A 16,633-nucleotide genomic window follows, 5' to 3' on the forward strand; every position below is an offset into this window, starting at 1 on the left:
CAGGTCTAAGCCCAGAGCCTCTCCATCAGCTCCCCCCATGCTCCTGACCATCTACACCAGGTAATCAGGAGCAGAATTTGGCCCTAAGGTGTCTAAGCTGGAGTTGAAATTGGGTAAGTGGGTTGTTCCCATTCACACTTAACAGCTGTTCCTGTCTAAAACCACAGCCAGAAAATCGCAGGCATGACACAGAAATGCCACACATGCTTTTCTCCTCTTTAAAACGCACACACCTCCCCAGGGAAACAGCCCTTCCTTGGGGACACTCCTGGTACGCTACCATGCACCCTTCTCCTTTACAGCCCAGCCTCCTTAATCGTTTACATGGCTTCACACCCTCTTTCCTTAATTTAGCCTGGGCCTTAATCCTGGGAACTTCAGCAGGCTGGTCTGCTCACAGAAGGGCTGGGAGCCCAGCTCTGGGACGTCGATAACCAGCACAAAGCCTCCGCACAACACGAAGCCAGCTATTTAATTACCTATCACTGCTAACAAAAGCTCTCTTTGTTTTGATTAACTTTGAGGGAACAAGGTTCCCCACCATCAGAGTATGCTTAAATAATTACACAACACAGACTAACATGCCTGGAAACACAAAAAGAGGGGGAGTAGGGAGAGGGGAGAGAAGAAAGGGAAGACGTAAGCTCAGTCTTACTTCCCAATTTAAACTAGGAATGACCTCGGGGTCAATTTTTCAGAGTATCTCAGATCAATTCAATTCTCACCTCCACTGCCTACCTGCTAGCAAGTGGACCTACTGTGCCTTCCCATAGACAGAAACGACTAAAAGGGAATCGCATTTAGCTGCATCTGAATAACCGTGGTTATTAGATGATGCGTGCAGAGGAAAAATTACCATTTCCCTTCTCCTCCTTGTGATTGTCATTCTCACCTCACTGGTGATTAAGATGTAGGATGCTCTTGCAGATTGTTAATTAGGTGTTAATATCTGCAAGGGGCCACAGCAAGCTCCTACACCTGAGGTCATTTCTCAGAAGTCAGGCTGTCTCCGGTGACAGTACCTGTAATTCCCATAGCTAGTTTGATTCCCACTCAACAGCTGGAGCTAGTGTTTCTTTCATGTCTGGTTTCATTTCCTATCTGAAATTATATGAGTGCTAATATCTTTATTATCTTTCCCGTAGAAGTGCAATGCAGGAGCATGGCACAGCATGTTGTTCATAGGCTTTCTTATTTATTTTTTTTTTCCCCACAGCATTTTCAAAACATTTCAAGCAAAAATCTTTACGGTTAGCAAATTTACAGCTGAGGACCCTATTATGGATCGTGGGGGTAGAAGGTAGGAGGGAAGCAATAATAATTTGGGGACAGAAGAAAAGAAAAATTGCACAACTGCTGAATGGTAATGGCTTGAACCTTGGGAAATAAATGTAATGGCAGGAAGGGGAGGAATTAGAAGGACAGTGTGACCTCTATGTGTCTTGCAGGTGCACCAGAGTTATTCCATATATGTGTGTGTACATATAGGTATTAAGGATACATTATGTTTAAGAGAGAGAGGGGGCACATAACTAACCTATGATATTGCTTACATTTTGACTCATTCAAAACCAGGGTAAAGTGAAGTTATTGTACATTTCAGATCTTTGCACTTGTGGCCTGGTGCACTTGGGAGACTAAATTCTCATTCCAGCAGAAACAGTGTATGGGACTGGGGCAACACCAGTATTTCTCATCCGAGGGTATGAACTAAGGTGAATGACAAGTACTTCAATACATTAGCTTTCACTAAACAGCTTCAAGGAACATTACAGCTATTTTTTAACTCCCACAAAAGCCTAGAAGGTAAGAATTAATTATCTAGGTTTATAACTGTGTAAACTGAGATATAAAGAGATCAACAGTAACAGACCTTTAGAAGAAACCCAAGATAACAAGTTTAAAGTGCTTCAGTATTTTGCTGAATCTAGAATCAAATAACTGGGTCAAAGTCTCACAAGCAAGTCAGACTGTAACTCCCAGCTCCTGGTTTCTTCACTCTCTAAACATCGGGACTATATGTGGAAGCCTGAGAAGTAATTTTATATGTGGGATGTTAAATCAGTACTTTTCCTGCCTCATCAATCTCCAGTATTTTGGTACAGTGTGAATCATTTGGTAAGTGGCACAAATTAGAAAACCCAGAAGAGATGTTAAAAATATTTCCATTTATTTTTAGCACTTAACTTAAAATCCTCTATTAGAACTAAACAACAGCAAAAGCCACATCATTGGAAAATATTTTAGAACTTACTCTAAGCACAGGGAAAACTATTAAATTGACTTTGCTGGGAAGCTGGGGGGAGTAAAAGCTGTCACATACAGCATGTACTTTCTCTTTGCTCATAAGGATTCAAGACATTTTCATACTTCAAATTCATAGGAATGAGCTAGAAAGGAGTTTGAGACATAGCGAAGTTATGCTTTTTTTAAACACTAGAAAACTTTTTTCTTACCTATGTAAAATGCCCTGTAAACTGTACAAAATATGTTTGGGGAGAGGAAAGGAAGGGAGAGAGGTTATAACAATTTTTTTTTTTTTTTTATCAAGAATAACATATTGCATCCCATTTGAAATAAGAGATTCTCATTTAGACTTAATATAGTACATCTGCTTGAAAAATACATACAAGTCTCCCATTGACTGCAGTGGGAAACTTGCCAATAATATTTCATGGAATTTATCTTGATATCAGCTTTGGAAAATAAAGGCATTTTACACAGAGTGCAAATTCAACACAGAACATTTAAAATAATGCACTCATATGCAAAGAAATTTGATTGGCTTTACAGTTCTTAGCTTTAATTTTCAATTTTATCAGAAGCATGGTCTAAGAATAAAACTTCAGCAATAAGGTCTAGTTTACAGTGAAGTCAGGAGGTTTGACATTGCAGGCCATTGCCATGACAAGAAAAATGATGTCACGAACAACAGTCTGGCTCAATTGCGTATCAAAAATACACATGAACAGTATGAGGATGCAAAAGGTCTTGCACAAAACACAAATCTCTTAAAAATGCATGTGTAAATGCAGGAATAGCAGTGAAAAGTAAGTAAATGTATACTTTAAGAGTGCCATGATTTCCCCTGTGTGAAAGGTCTTAGAGGTAAACAGGAAAAGGAACAGAAAATATATTTCTGTTCTTTACTGCTCCTTATTCTCCCCGTAGTTTTAGGGCTCATCCATATGGGGAAATTAGGTAGTAAACTACACCACAGTGCTATCCATTCCCTGGGTGGACACTCCTGCTCTAGAGTAAGAGTGGATTTTCCCAGTTAATTTATTTTATTTTGAAAGCAGCTTAAGCTATATTGGGGGGCGGGGGAATCCACTCTTACTCCTGAATGAGAATATCCATGCAGGGAAATCACAGCACAGCTACCACGGTACCAGTTCATATCTTGCTTTTTATTAGTACAGCCTCCCCTGTAGACATTCCCACTGTGGTGGAAGTGTGGGCCCCAGGAATTCAGCAGCGACTTTACCAAAGCCTGCAGTGGGGCCAGAAGCCCACCCAGGACCCTTCCTCTCACCTGAGATGTAGGTAGGACGCAGTTTAGATCCCAATGTCCACCATTGCTGCATCCTGCCCTTGGAGCTCTATAAAAAGTCCTTCAGACCCTCTTTGAAACATGAAGTGTTACACACAGTGATAAAAACCACCAGATTTTTTTTTCCTCACACTTAAATTAAGAGAAAGCCTGTCTACAGTTTTTTATGTCAGAACCAAATTCTGCTTTCCAACATCATCACAGAAATAACTAGAGCGCTATTTTGTTCCTGTTGGTTCCATGATGTTGTAGGATAGAAAAGCTCTTCTACACCAAACAAAATACACTGAAGCAGGATAAAATATACCTGGGGTTACATATGTATTACGAAGGGTGTTCGCCAGAGCTGCTAGGAGATGGAACAGGCCAAGACACAGCCCTTGGAAAGTAACAGTTGCCTTGTAAAATACCACAATAGTGATATTTTATGGGATAGCAACTAGTTTTGTTACTGGTATAACAGCATATATCATAAACACAAATTTCATCCTGCAGCACTTACTCTGAAACCTCCCAGCAATCCCCCCAGGCTTGAGTGCATGGAGTGACAGCACTGACTGACCTTCACAGACCCTGCTGCCACCTGACCCGTGGGGGACACTGTGGTGAGAACCTCTTAACCAGCAACCACCTAATGTTCCAGTCACACTCATAAAATTAATTGCCTTGAAATGCTAAAAGTATGCCAGAAATAAGATAATTCCTTCAAAGAGTCAAGTTAGTAAGTGTCTTCTTTTAGCCTGGACCCAGGGCTAAACAATAGCCAGTTGTTCTATCACCCAGTGTCTCCTCCCCAACCAAGAAAGGGAATTGGGAAAAGGAGGGAGACTCGTGGGTTAAAATTTAAACAGATTTAATAAAATAAGAAAACCAATATCAATGCTAATTTAAAAGACACAAAGTTATACTTAGCTCACAGAGTGGTGGCAAGTCGCTCCAGGGACAGCAGTCGTTGAGAGAATGAGAAAGAGTGATGGAAGAAGAAAACAGACCAAAAAGCCCCCCATCTCCCCAACTTTCCCATTTATAGTGACCATGACGTTAATGCTACAGAATACACCTGTGGGCCAGCCTGGGTCAGCTGTCCTGGGTTTAACTGCTAATGGCCTTGATCACCACACCACAGCTGGCCACAAACTGAAACAAAATGGAACAGAAAAGGGATTCTATAAATTTTATCCCTGCAAAACCAGGACAGTAAGTTAAACCATGGAGACTACTGTCCACTGCTATAAATGTACAGCCTTAAATTCCCCCAACCAAACCACCTCCATGAATATCAAGTAAGCACGCCTCCAGAGAGAATGGAGTACTGGAGTTTTCATATCTAAGCTTATTATTCCTAATATCACAGAGACACTTCCCTGAATTGTCCTTCTCCTTCCCAAATTCCCCATCTGACCAGATGTCTTTCTCTCTCTTGCTTTCACCTGTCAATCATGTTCACAGCTGAAATTTGATTTCTCTCCCAACAGTAACCTTAGATGAAATATTACTATAGGGGTCAGAACAGTCTGAACCTTGCCATAAAAGTTCGTTAACTCTTCCGAGACCCAAGAGCTATTTGCTTAAAAGTAACAGATTTTCCTGCTGTGTTTTTTTTCTGTAATATATGAAAGTGTAACCAGAAAATATTGGAAAGAAGGCACAAGGAATTGTCCCGGAGAGAAGCAAGCTAGGCAAGTCCTGAGATCACAAACGTCCATCAGGGAAAAAGCTTTTGCTTATTTACTATATGGATAACAAGAATGTATATCACATATTATTTATATAAATCTAATAGTCACATATATAAATTACAGGAACCACAAAAGTATTCCGATGGGATTAGTGAAATTAGAACTGTTACACCAGGAACAAGGTGATGGAACATATGCTGCACCTTTGTAATGAAAATACATACTTAATGTATCTACTTCAGCTTAATCACAACTTGTGTCTATTCTTGCAAAAAGCACGTTGTGCTTTAAGCCCTCACAAAAAACAAATGGTCTGGTTTGCCCCTCATTTACAGTGGTGAAACACAGGAAAAAAATATCCGTTGCAGGCAAAACCCTATGCTGGGTGTTCCTCAGGGCAGCAAGAGGAGTATCAGGCTCAAAATGAACCTCTTCTGGTGCTCCTTGAGAAACCTACTCCTGCAGCCTATACACCAACAAAAATGCCCCTTGGTGCTATTTAACATTGAGTCTAGAGCACTAATTACATCTTCCCCACCATCACTCAAATTTTAAATAATAAATAGTAGTAATAAAAAATAAATAATAAACCAAGCTTAATTCCACAAGCTAATAAAATACAACTGGTTGATCAAAGTGCGGCAGGCTGTACGGCAGCCTGTGCTCTTAACTAAAATAGGAGGTTTCATAACAAAATTCACACAGGAATCTCTGTCACTGCAACTTTGGTGCTCATTTAAGCCACTTAGTATTTTTTTATAGTCAAGGTCAATAAAAATCAGATTCCATGGAAAAAATAAAGTGCCTGTTTGAATCTAGCAGGGGAAGCGATTGAAAGTTTAACTCCTCCATTTTCATTAGCGGCATGTTTTTAGTCAGTGTTGACAGAGTGAATGAACACGAATTTCCAGAGGAAAGCAGTGCCATGAATTAAACTCTATTGTAATTTGTAAGTACAGAAGTCATCTAACACCGACTCATGATTTTCATCGAGATCCGAGGGAGATCTTCAGAAGACCCATCCTTAATCCCCGAAGCTGATGTATGAACGCTAGCATTTGAAAAACAAGAAAGAAAACATTTGCAAAGGATTATATATGAGTTGTGGGACACGGGAGAGCTGCCTGGCTGACAAATGTACAAAGCCCCATCATTGCAAGTGGTTCTTGTAGGCACCTGAAAGTCAGCCTCATCCGAAAGCCCGGGGAACTGCACAACAGACTGTCACCAGCTCCCCGGGGTTGGACCAAAAAGCATTGTCTTCGCAGCAGAAAATAAAGCGGCAAAATTACCACCCCTGCTGAAATATGTCAGATTGCTAATGAAAATGAAAACATACCTTTTATTTTTTGACCTCAGGTAACAGGGATTTTCACATCACCGTTGTAGATGATTCTCTTGGGTACCTAATTTAGTAAATATATTAAAATAAACCATTATTAAAAGGAATTTTTAACATTGTAAAACATGTCTGACATGCCACTATGGTACAGAATAGGACCTTTTCTATTAAAATCCTAAATTAAATTTAGAAAGTGTCTTGTACTGTACATTAACTGTGAGTGAGCAAAGAAGAAATTAACAGTTTGAATTGAAACATTCCTAGCTCACACATCTACTCTTTACTTCACATTAATAACAGGAGATTCTTACTGACAAATTACCTTAAAAACACATATTTTTGCCTCACCAGTGAATATCAGCTTCTAAGACGTGAAAGCGTGTAGCTTTCTGTATTTCTTTCTTAATGATTGTTATTAGCTGCACTAATGTAATTGGCAAAATAATAATCAATTTTTGTACACACTCCATTATTTTCCAGACAGTAGTTTAATAACAAAAGCAGAGCTGTCATTTCTCCCTGCGGTTACTCACACTGTGCAAATTCATCCTGTCAACACATATTTAAAATCTAATTTAAAAAAAATTCAACACAGAGTGAATCTTTGTACAATAAGTGAGGTAAGTCAGTGAGTCAATCCACATTTCTTAAATATGGGTAGTTTGTTGTGTCCCTTAGAGTTAACTTTCTCTCCTTAGTGTGCATACACAGGCATATACATACATTTTCTATAAACTGCCTGCAGGAATGCTTCAGCTCCATCCATTTATTGTAATCGTACAGCATAATCAGAGCAAGGATAAACCACAAGCCTGATCGGTTTGAATTAAAAAAAAAAAAAAAAAAAAAAGCAAGACCAACTATAGGTGCTTTTTCAGCATTTCGATTCCAGATCAGCTCTGCAGCTTTGAAAACAAAAGCCCGCTGCACGGTTGGTGCCAGCTGAATGATCCCTCTCCCACATCCCACCCAAAGGTGGGACAGGTGCACTGAAATGGTCCCCGCATGCCACTGAACACAACATTTCCTTTTTTTTTTGTTTTCCTTTTCTTTTGGGTGTTTCTCTTTTTTGAGAACGGGGACGGTGCTTCCTTAAATGCAATACTTGGCACACGGCCCAGGATCTCTTAAAGCAAATGACTCCTGTAGACCTTTGGTGTCATTTTCCTCAAGATGACCTCTGCTCTCATGCCAATCAGGGAATCCATCCTGTTATTAATGCACCGGGCCGAGAGGAACAGGTACTCAAGCCTCACACCTGAAGAGCATCCAGAAAGCGATGTGGTCAGCCTGCTTTGAGCCGGCTCAGCATTCGCTGGGGCCATCCCTGCTCTAAAACCACAACCGGTCAGCCACATCGCAGGAGACACGAAACAGGATGGCACCAACCCGCTTTCACCGGCAAGGCACATTGATCCATTTAGCAGCTTTATTTAACTATCAGTTTATTAATAAGGAAAGAGTCAAAGAAAGTAAGACAGTGTGAAGGCAGCCAGAGATACTAAGCAGACTTATTAATTTAAGGAGGCTGATCACTTTCCTTCATTTTATCTGACAGAGTTGGTGCAAGAGAGCTATACTTCAATAAGTTTTCTACTCTATACTGTGCTATTTTAAAAGGATTTCACAATAAAGGAAGCTGAAAGACTGTGCACAGTCTGGAGACCGTATCTGGTGTGACATGAATATAGTAATTTAACCAGATTTAATCTTACAGTATTCCCTCCTCTACAATGACTTTGCAAGAGGAAACCCTACAGAAAAGAAAATCTGTTCATCCCACACCACAAAACACTGAGTCGCGTTGCAGGCTCCAGCAGCTCTTCCTACATATTAAAATGTTTTCATCAGGGAATTTGGAAGCAGTTAAGTTGGGAGGGGCCAAGAAAAAAAAATACCAGGTCTTGTTTGGTTCACTTTCAGGCTCATTTTCATTGTCACTAACAGTTCACTGCAACTGCTCCAAGTGCTTGAGGGAGCAGGGGTTGTTTGCAGTGGAAAGCACCACAGCTTTAGAAGCTGACACCATCAAATAAACCTGATTCTGTCCCCATCCCCTTTAGCATCACGACAGCCCACTGTCAAGGCCTTCGCAAGAACTTTCGCTTCAAAATTGGAGAAGCAGGGTTCAGGCTGCAGGAAAGTGAATCCGCCTGCCTTCTTACAGAAAACGGCTTTAAGCTTAATCACATACACACTCTGAGATACATCCACATGGACTCGGGAAACAGCCTCGGAAAGTGCCGTCCCTCTCTCTGTACTTCAGATTCTTTAAAAGACATGAAATGTAAATCCTGCTTCCCCCCCACCTTGCTCCCTGCAGAGATCTCAGGGCCTGATCCAAATGTCATTTAAAAAGCTCCCTTTGATTGCAGTGGGGTTTGGATTAGTCTCTGTGTGAGCACAGGTGAAAAGAAAAAAGGATGGAAAAACAAAAGGAAGGAAAGGGGAAAAAATTAAGAACAAGAAAAGTGAAAGGAAGAAAGAGAAAAGAAAAGAAAGAAAAGAAAAAGAAGAAAAAGAAGAAGAAAAAGAAAAAGAAAAAGAAAAAGAAAAAGAAAAAGAAAAAGAAAAAGAAAAAGAAAAAGAAAAAGAAAAAGAAAAAGAAAAAGAAAAAGAAAAAGAAAAAGAAAAAGAAAAAGAAAAAGAAAGAGGCTGTGAAGAAAATCCCAGGGCAGTGCTCCGTGGACATACCTAGGGGACGGTCAGCCCGCTGCAGCCGCCGGGTGACACACCGAGCTAAGCTCTGGATGCACGGACGGATCCTTTAGTTAGGCACAGACTCCCCTTTTGTTCCAGGAATTGAATTTAGAAACAAACAAACAAGCAAACAAACAAAGGATGCTGCCCTCGCCCTTCCCCGCCCCTCCCGCTCCCCGCCCGACTCCCCGTACCCCCCCCGCATCTGTCTGCGGTGGGACCCCGGGGCTGGGGGAGCCCCCGAACCGTGTCTGTGAGCACCTCCGTCCCCCCGTCCCGGGATGTGCGTGCCCGGGGCCGGGGAGGGCCTGCGCCCCCGACGTGGCGGCCTGGCCGGCGCTGTGCGGGCCGCAGCCCCTCACGGGCCCCGCTGCCCCCGGCCCTCCCCGCCGCCCCCGGCCCGGGCTGCCCACCCAGCACCCCGCGGCTGCGGATGAAGAGCTCGTCGGGGGAAGAGGGGGGGGTTTACACCGTTATATAGACACCCTCTCCCCGGCCCGGGTTATTTTCGAGCTGCTCGAGGCAGGGGTTTAAAAATCCATCCCAGAATTCGCCCAAAACGTGGCTCTCCCCGGGCCGAGGCAGGTGCTGGGCGGGCAGCGGGGAGGCGAACGTGTGTGCCCCGCGGTCCCGGGCCCCCACTCCCCCTGACACCCTGCAGCCCTCGGGGACACTCGGGTTTAACAAGGAAAAACCAAGGGCCGAGGGGCAGGGAGATGCCAGCGCTGGCACTGAAATAGGGTGTTGAGCTGAACGCCTCCGGATGCGGGCACTGACATTTCTGCTTTAATGGGGGGCAAGCTGCGGAGAACATTTTTCAGAATTGTGCTTCTTTATGAATTAACAATTGAGAGCAGCGACCAGGGACACTCCATTCCCTACCCCCGCTGGGAAGTTGAAGACACTGCTCGATTTGTTGTTTGCTGGGTGTTTTTTTTCCTGCGTGGTGCAGAAACACCACTTCTAGCAAACTTCTGCTCTGGCTTTGATTCCCTCCATGCAAGATGTCTCATAGAGATGCATTAAAAATTTTTTAAAAATAAAGGAAATTATGTCACAAAGTCCACGGGGCTTCAAACCAAGCAAGGAGAGAGGCAGGGCAATCTCCATCGCTGTAACTCACCGCACCACAACGGCAGGCCTGCACACTTCACTGCTGCCTCGGAAGTGGCTCGGGGTTTAAAAGCTAGACTTTGGGGGGAAAAAAAAGTGGGTACAGCAACAGCGAAAGAAAATGATCATTTCAGAGACCGATAAGATACGGGCAGCTTGCATTGGGGGCACTGAGATGTCATCACACTGTGCCGGGTCAACGTGATACGGTGGTAGATAGCTGGGGCAGGAGCTGCCTATCTGCCACTACACCCGGTTACAGCTTCGCCAGTCCCTGGCCTTTCACTTTTTACTCGAGAAGTTAAGTCACATCCTGGACTATTTTTGCATTGTGTTGGCTTAGAGCTCACAAATCCGAATGCACTCAGCCCTCAGAGAGTGACAAATGTTATTCTCGGTCCTCCCCCACAATTCCAGGCAGTCAAGAATTAGATGCGGCAGAGTGTTCAGTATTTTAATCTATTGATTTGTATCTGCTGTGCCCAAAAAATTCATTAGAGGAGCCTTAAAAGTGTGAAGTGGTTGAGTGCTCATCTCCCTCCTGAAAAGATGAATTCTTTCAACAGCCGCTCACCGCTGCCACGTCCTGGGGTGTCCTACCTCGTGTTATTCATACCGAGACCTGCACTTAAAACTGATATCTGAAGCATTTTGCTACAGACAGCTCGAGTGTGTGTGTGTGAGTGTGTTTGTGTGTGTGCGTACAAGCGGGATTGTTTTTTGTCCCAGCTGAGCAAACAAAATCTATCCCACTCTCCATAGCTACCCATGGAATGCCCAAGCCTCATGGCAGCCGCTCACAACACAGCAATTTGGAAAGAAGGAGGGAAGAAAGTTTATTTAAAAATCTTAATTCCTAACATCGAAGTACGCAGGATTATTTTTTCTTTTTCCTCCGTGAAATTTTAAATTCAGCCATCTGAACAGGTGTCAGAAACAGTGGGTCCATTTAGCTCCTCTGATGATCGGAGTAATAAATATAGAGGATTTCCTTTCAATGCAGCACATGCTGAAATGACACCAATGTAGTTCTGGCATCTGAGCAGATAATTCTGATATATGCATCATTTCCTCCCTAAATCCAGGAAGCAGCTACACTCTCTATCTGATATTAGTATATTATGTCAAATAGAAATTGGTATTAAAATTATGAATGATTCTAGATCAAGAACTTCCTACACACTACGCAGAGGGAGGGGGAGGAAACAGCTGCGCAGAAGCTTTCGGAAGGGAAAGGAAAAAAAGAGCTGGGAAAGTTCATTTTTTAAACCAAAAATTTGCTGCCATGTTTCGCGTGGGGGGTAGTTTTCAAGTGGCATTTTGATTCAGCACAGGCATTTTTGTTTCAAAAGGGTGAAGACAACTTTCTAATAAATAGACGCTCTTACTGCCCCGTTTGCAAAAGGGCGCTTCTCGCATAGCGCCTGCCCAGCGGTGGCGAGAAATTGTTCAATAAATAAATATACACTGGTGTGAGCAGGCAATTTCCCTCCCTTCTCCCCTCTTTTTTTTTAGGATGAGGTCTGGGATGACATTTCTCAAGCAGGGAAAATGCTGCAGCACAAACACAAAAATACTCTTGGACTCTGCTCAGCAGAAGCCCGGAGGTTGGGCAGAGGGTTATGTTTCATTTTAGTGGGGGAAAATAAAAAAGGCTTAAGGGTAAGGTGGGATGGGGAGGGAGGAGGGGGCCAAGCCGCAGTGCACACCATTTCCCAGCCAGCAAAGGGCTGCTGTCTGTGCGCGTATCTCCCGGCACCGGTCACATGAAAGTTCTTTGTAATGTAGTTAATAAATGGGAAAGCACTATAGGACTATGGGAGAAATAGGATGTTGTTAGTGATGGGGAGATTAAGACCACGCACACCTTTTGACATATGATTGCCCAGCTCGGGCACCGTTCCCCCAGCTTAAGCCGGAGAGGCACCTGCGGGAGAACAGTGGGATCCTGCTCCCCTTGGAGACCCCCGGGGATCGTACCCCCGAGCTCAACGGGAGCAGGATTGAGGCCAGAGTCAAGTGAGGGGTGATTAATGAATGTAGGTTATTCAGAGCAGAGTGGTTCCAATTAATCCTCAGCAAGCAGTCCTGCGGCAAAGGTGGGCGCTCCCCTGCAATGATTCATACGGAGAACCCCAATACTCGCTTTGCCATAGTGAACGTTAAAACTTGCATCTATTCCCCCTGCCCCTTCAGCTGGGCAGCTGGCGTGTTTCAAGCTGAAATTCAAGTGCAGCCTGAGGAAGGCTGCAATTTTTTTTATTTGCAAAGCCAGACTGCAATGTGTAGCAACGATGCCAAACTGGAGAGAGCCTTTTTCCCTCTCTCAGGTTGGGTGTGTGATGGGAATTTTCCCTTTTGCACTCAGCCTACTTCTAGGAAGGATTTCTCTTATCGCTGTTCAAACAGGGTGAGGTTTTTTTTTTTTTTCCCCTCTGAGAAAGAAGATACTTCAGGGAGGCAGCAGTGCTCCCCTCGCCCTGCGCTACTCAGTCGGTTCACAATACTTTAAAAATCCTAGTGCCTGCTCCTAACTTTGCCTGCGAGGAAACCCGGAGTGGCAGAGAGGCGCGGGGATGAGGTCGGAGCAGAAGCGGGTCCCGCTCCTGGGGGCTGCAGTGTCGCTTGGGCAGGGGGTCTGCCAAGGAGAGGCCTCATCCCTTCCCCTCCTGCGGGCAGGGCTCCTGTGGGAGCTCTCGGCAAGGGCAGCAACGAAGCCTCTAAGTGACCCCCTGCGAAAAAACCTGGGCATCAGTGAAGGCTCGGCCAGGGAAGGGGAGGTGGGAGAAGACATAAAAAGCAGCCCTGTCTTTATGAGAGGAGATAATTCTCTGCTCGGCCAATAGCAACCAGTTTACCCACAGATTACACATTAACCAGAAAATGGAACTCGAATTAACCAGAATCTGGAGCTTGAACCATTACTCAAACCCTGGTGCAACATCAGGTCAGATGCCAAAGGGCAGGTGGGTGCCTCGGTGCTGGGGAGGGGTGAGGCACACCATCGGCACCGGGGACCACGGCCACCAACGCTTGCTGTCACCCACGGCAGGGCTGGGTGTCCATCCCCTCCACAGGGACCTCCACAGGAGCAGGCTGACCTCCAGCAACACCCAGTGCGTGCTGACGCAGGCTCTTGTGGGTGCAGGCGGCAGCGGGGGGGCTCAGGACCGCATCCTGACCCTGGCACACAGGGCAGGATGTGGTCCAAGCCATGGACTGGATCAAACGGGCAGAGGAACAGCAACAGGTCCTCTCCTTTCAGTGCCACCAGCACCCTGGAGGGATGACCTTACAGCTGGGAAAACGTTGCACCAACAGCCGGGGGGAAAAAATAAAGGAAAAAAAGTGCTGGGTTTATGAGCCTGGGTCTGGAGATAAAACCCCCATCCTGGAGCGGCTGGAGCATCCTTCGGAGAGGCCTCCACTTCTCAAATGAACTGGTCAAATAATCCAATTCAAAGAGCGGGAGAGGACTCTGCAAAAGGATTTGGAGGCTCTCAGGGAAGGTGGCTTTAAACGCACTGGGTCGAGGGTTTGAGGAGCCTTTCGAAGTCAAAATGCCCTTTGACATGGAGAATGGCAGTGAAGAGGGCCTCGAAGACCTGAACATTTCTAGCACATTAACCTTTGGATTGATTGTTTAGGACAAGTAACTCTCAAAAGTTGGAGGAAGTCCTTTGAATTTTTTTTTTTTCTCTGCTCCTCAGTTCTCTCCCGGCTTTCTAGGGCCTGTAGCAAAAAAAAAAAAAAAAAGGAAAAAAAAAAGAAAACCACAAGGCAAACGAAAGAAGAAAGGGGGGAAAAAAGCAAAGCAAAGAGAAAAAGGAGGCAGTATGGACCCAAATGGCAAGAAATCTTTCGATCTAGCGTTAAGTGGCTTTGTGACAAGCCAAGCCTGATGCGGTGTCACCTCTTACTAGAGACAGGCATGCTTTGCTGGGATCAGATGATAAAGAGGATGTGAAGTCTTCCCTTTCACTTCACTCCATCATAAAACAATCAAAATATAGGGCTGTATCATGTCATCAGGTTTTTAAGCAGACCTCCCCTTTGAGATCGCCTATAACCTGGTGGCATGATCTGAGTCACTGAAACTGAACTCATTGCGATACTGAGAAGTCAGAAGCAGCACCTGAAAGCTCACGTTTTTCATCTACCTGAACGACAAGTTGACTTTTAGCGGGCGACAATTTTCCATTTTACACGAAGCTATCCTTTTCCTTCTCCCCTCCTGTACGTTATCGAGTCCAGCTCTCATATCAGCATCACCCCTTCGCCAGGCAGTACGCTGAAGCACTGCTCTCGGAGTTATTGAACTTTAAACTACAGACTAAGAAACTGAGTACGGAATCAAAAAAATGCAGTTTATTATTGTAGATTATTCTCTCTTTTGATATAACCATAGAGTCGAAAATGAAAGAAAAGCACATAGGAACATCACACGTGGTTAGTTAGTAACTCAAGATATAAAACAATTTTGCACAGCAAAATATGTAAAAGAAAAAGTAACTGACAAGATTTTTTTATATTTATTGTGGTAAGATTTACTTTCCATTTTTTTTTTTAAAAGACAGGATATCAGTCCCTGAAAATAAAATTTACTGATTATTGCCTTTAAAACTGTGGAATTTTTGAAGTTACAGAAAATCCAGTTCTGCACCACAATACAACTGTAAAAAAATCTGCATCATTTTAAAACTGTGCAGTAATGCCATCTTTATAACTGCATAAATTGTATTAGCGTTCTAAACAGGTTCGTAATTTTTTTTTTGTTTTTGTATTATATGCTTGCAGGTTATATCTTAGTGCAATTCAGTCCCAAATACTTCAATTTTGAAAAAAAAAAAAAAACCAACCCATACATTTTGAATGTAAAATACCCCTATAGATATAAACAGGGGTGCCTCCCCCTTTTAATACTTTGGTTTTCAAATACAGTCAGTGGTATAGCAAGGACTACATATACCCAACTTATATTTAAGTTGCAAGCACATGCTGCATAAACTACTTTTTAAAACAGTCCCGTTGCAAATTCTACCCCCCTTTACATCACGACAGTAAACAATTTAGTGCATCAATCTTTAAAAAAAAAATCTACATCTAAACAGACCTAACTCTTTCGAATTTATCTATAACATTCCTTTATCTGTAGCATACATTTTAACTGGGCTAACAGATGACAGAAACTAGAATTAAATTATATACTAGGAACCCAGAGCATTCCACATTTGACAATGACCAAATGCAAAAGGAAAAAAAAAAAATGGGGCAGATCACTTAAAATTAATTTTTAGACTGTTTTAGGCAACAGCATGGTTTCAATGTCGTCCCCCCCCCCGCCAAGTGGGATGTGAATTTTGTTTCTGAGCATCTTTCCAAAGTTCTTTTTGTGGTTTTTATATTCTTTTTTTTTGCCACATTAGGTTATCAAAATCCATTCTGGCATGTTTTTTGAGAGGGAATGCTTCAGTGCATTTAAAAGGAAGTCTGAAGTTTTGAGTAACTCAAAGCAGTTTTAGAGCAGATGCAAACTTTAATGGGGAGGAAGAGGAGGAGGAAGATCAAAGGTTGCACTTTTTTGCTTTCAACCCAAAAAAGTGATGAGGCAATAAAACAAAAGGATGAATGCCATGCCATAATAGTCTCCAAAAGTCCATTTCCAAGCAAAAGAAAAAAAATAATTATACCGTACATGACCAGCATGCAGGGTTTTTTATTAATATAATGTCTCTTTTTCATAGTCTTTTGAAACAGTTATAGTTCATTGTTGCTAAGACAAAATAGCAAGCGTAATGCATGAGATGAGTATGGGATTCTAATGGCAGACTAAAGTCTCACATTTGGCAGATTAAGGCCAAAATTCACATGAACACACCGAAGGTTGATGCAGGCTTGATTTTGGCAGGTTGATCTAGGCATATCTCTAGTTTTGCACAACAACGCTAAAAACTGATGGAACTCAGCAAGCTGGAGTCTAAAAATTTCACATTGTTTTTGTATTTTTTTGTTTTTGTTTTTTTTTTAATTTTTTTTATTTTTCTTTTTGCAAAGCTCAAATCTCATATGAAGAACTCAGGATGGCAAAAAAAATCTGACTTTTTTGGACACAGCAAGCTCAAAAGAAAAAAAAACCTCATGAACTTAAAAATATATATATATATATAATGTGGATGGCAGGTTTCAAAGAAGAGCAAGCTTCATATGAAGAACTGAGTTGGTGGCAAGTTGGATCTTTTAAATTTA

General features: G+C 42.9%; 1 protein-coding gene across 4 annotated transcripts in view; it reads right to left on the reverse strand.

The window, feature by feature from the left end:
* MAF (MAF bZIP transcription factor) overlaps positions 1-16,633 on the reverse strand; it is a 198,657-nt gene that overhangs the window by 179,956 nt on the left and 2,068 nt on the right. For all 4 annotated transcript variants that reach the window (XR_011049051.1, XM_068410990.1, XM_068410988.1 and 1 more), the window contains exon 2: positions 6,572-6,638. Coding sequence is in view for 3 of the 4 variants with exons in the window: in XM_068410990.1 (XP_068267091.1) it covers positions 6,605-6,638 (34 nt within the window). In the remaining variant the exon portion in view is untranslated. The remainder of the gene's footprint in view (positions 1-6,571; positions 6,639-16,633) is intronic.

Source organism: Nyctibius grandis, chromosome 12, assembly GCF_013368605.1.
Source record: "Nyctibius grandis isolate bNycGra1 chromosome 12, bNycGra1.pri, whole genome shotgun sequence".
Lineage (NCBI taxonomy): Eukaryota > Metazoa > Chordata > Aves > Nyctibiiformes > Nyctibiidae > Nyctibius > Nyctibius grandis.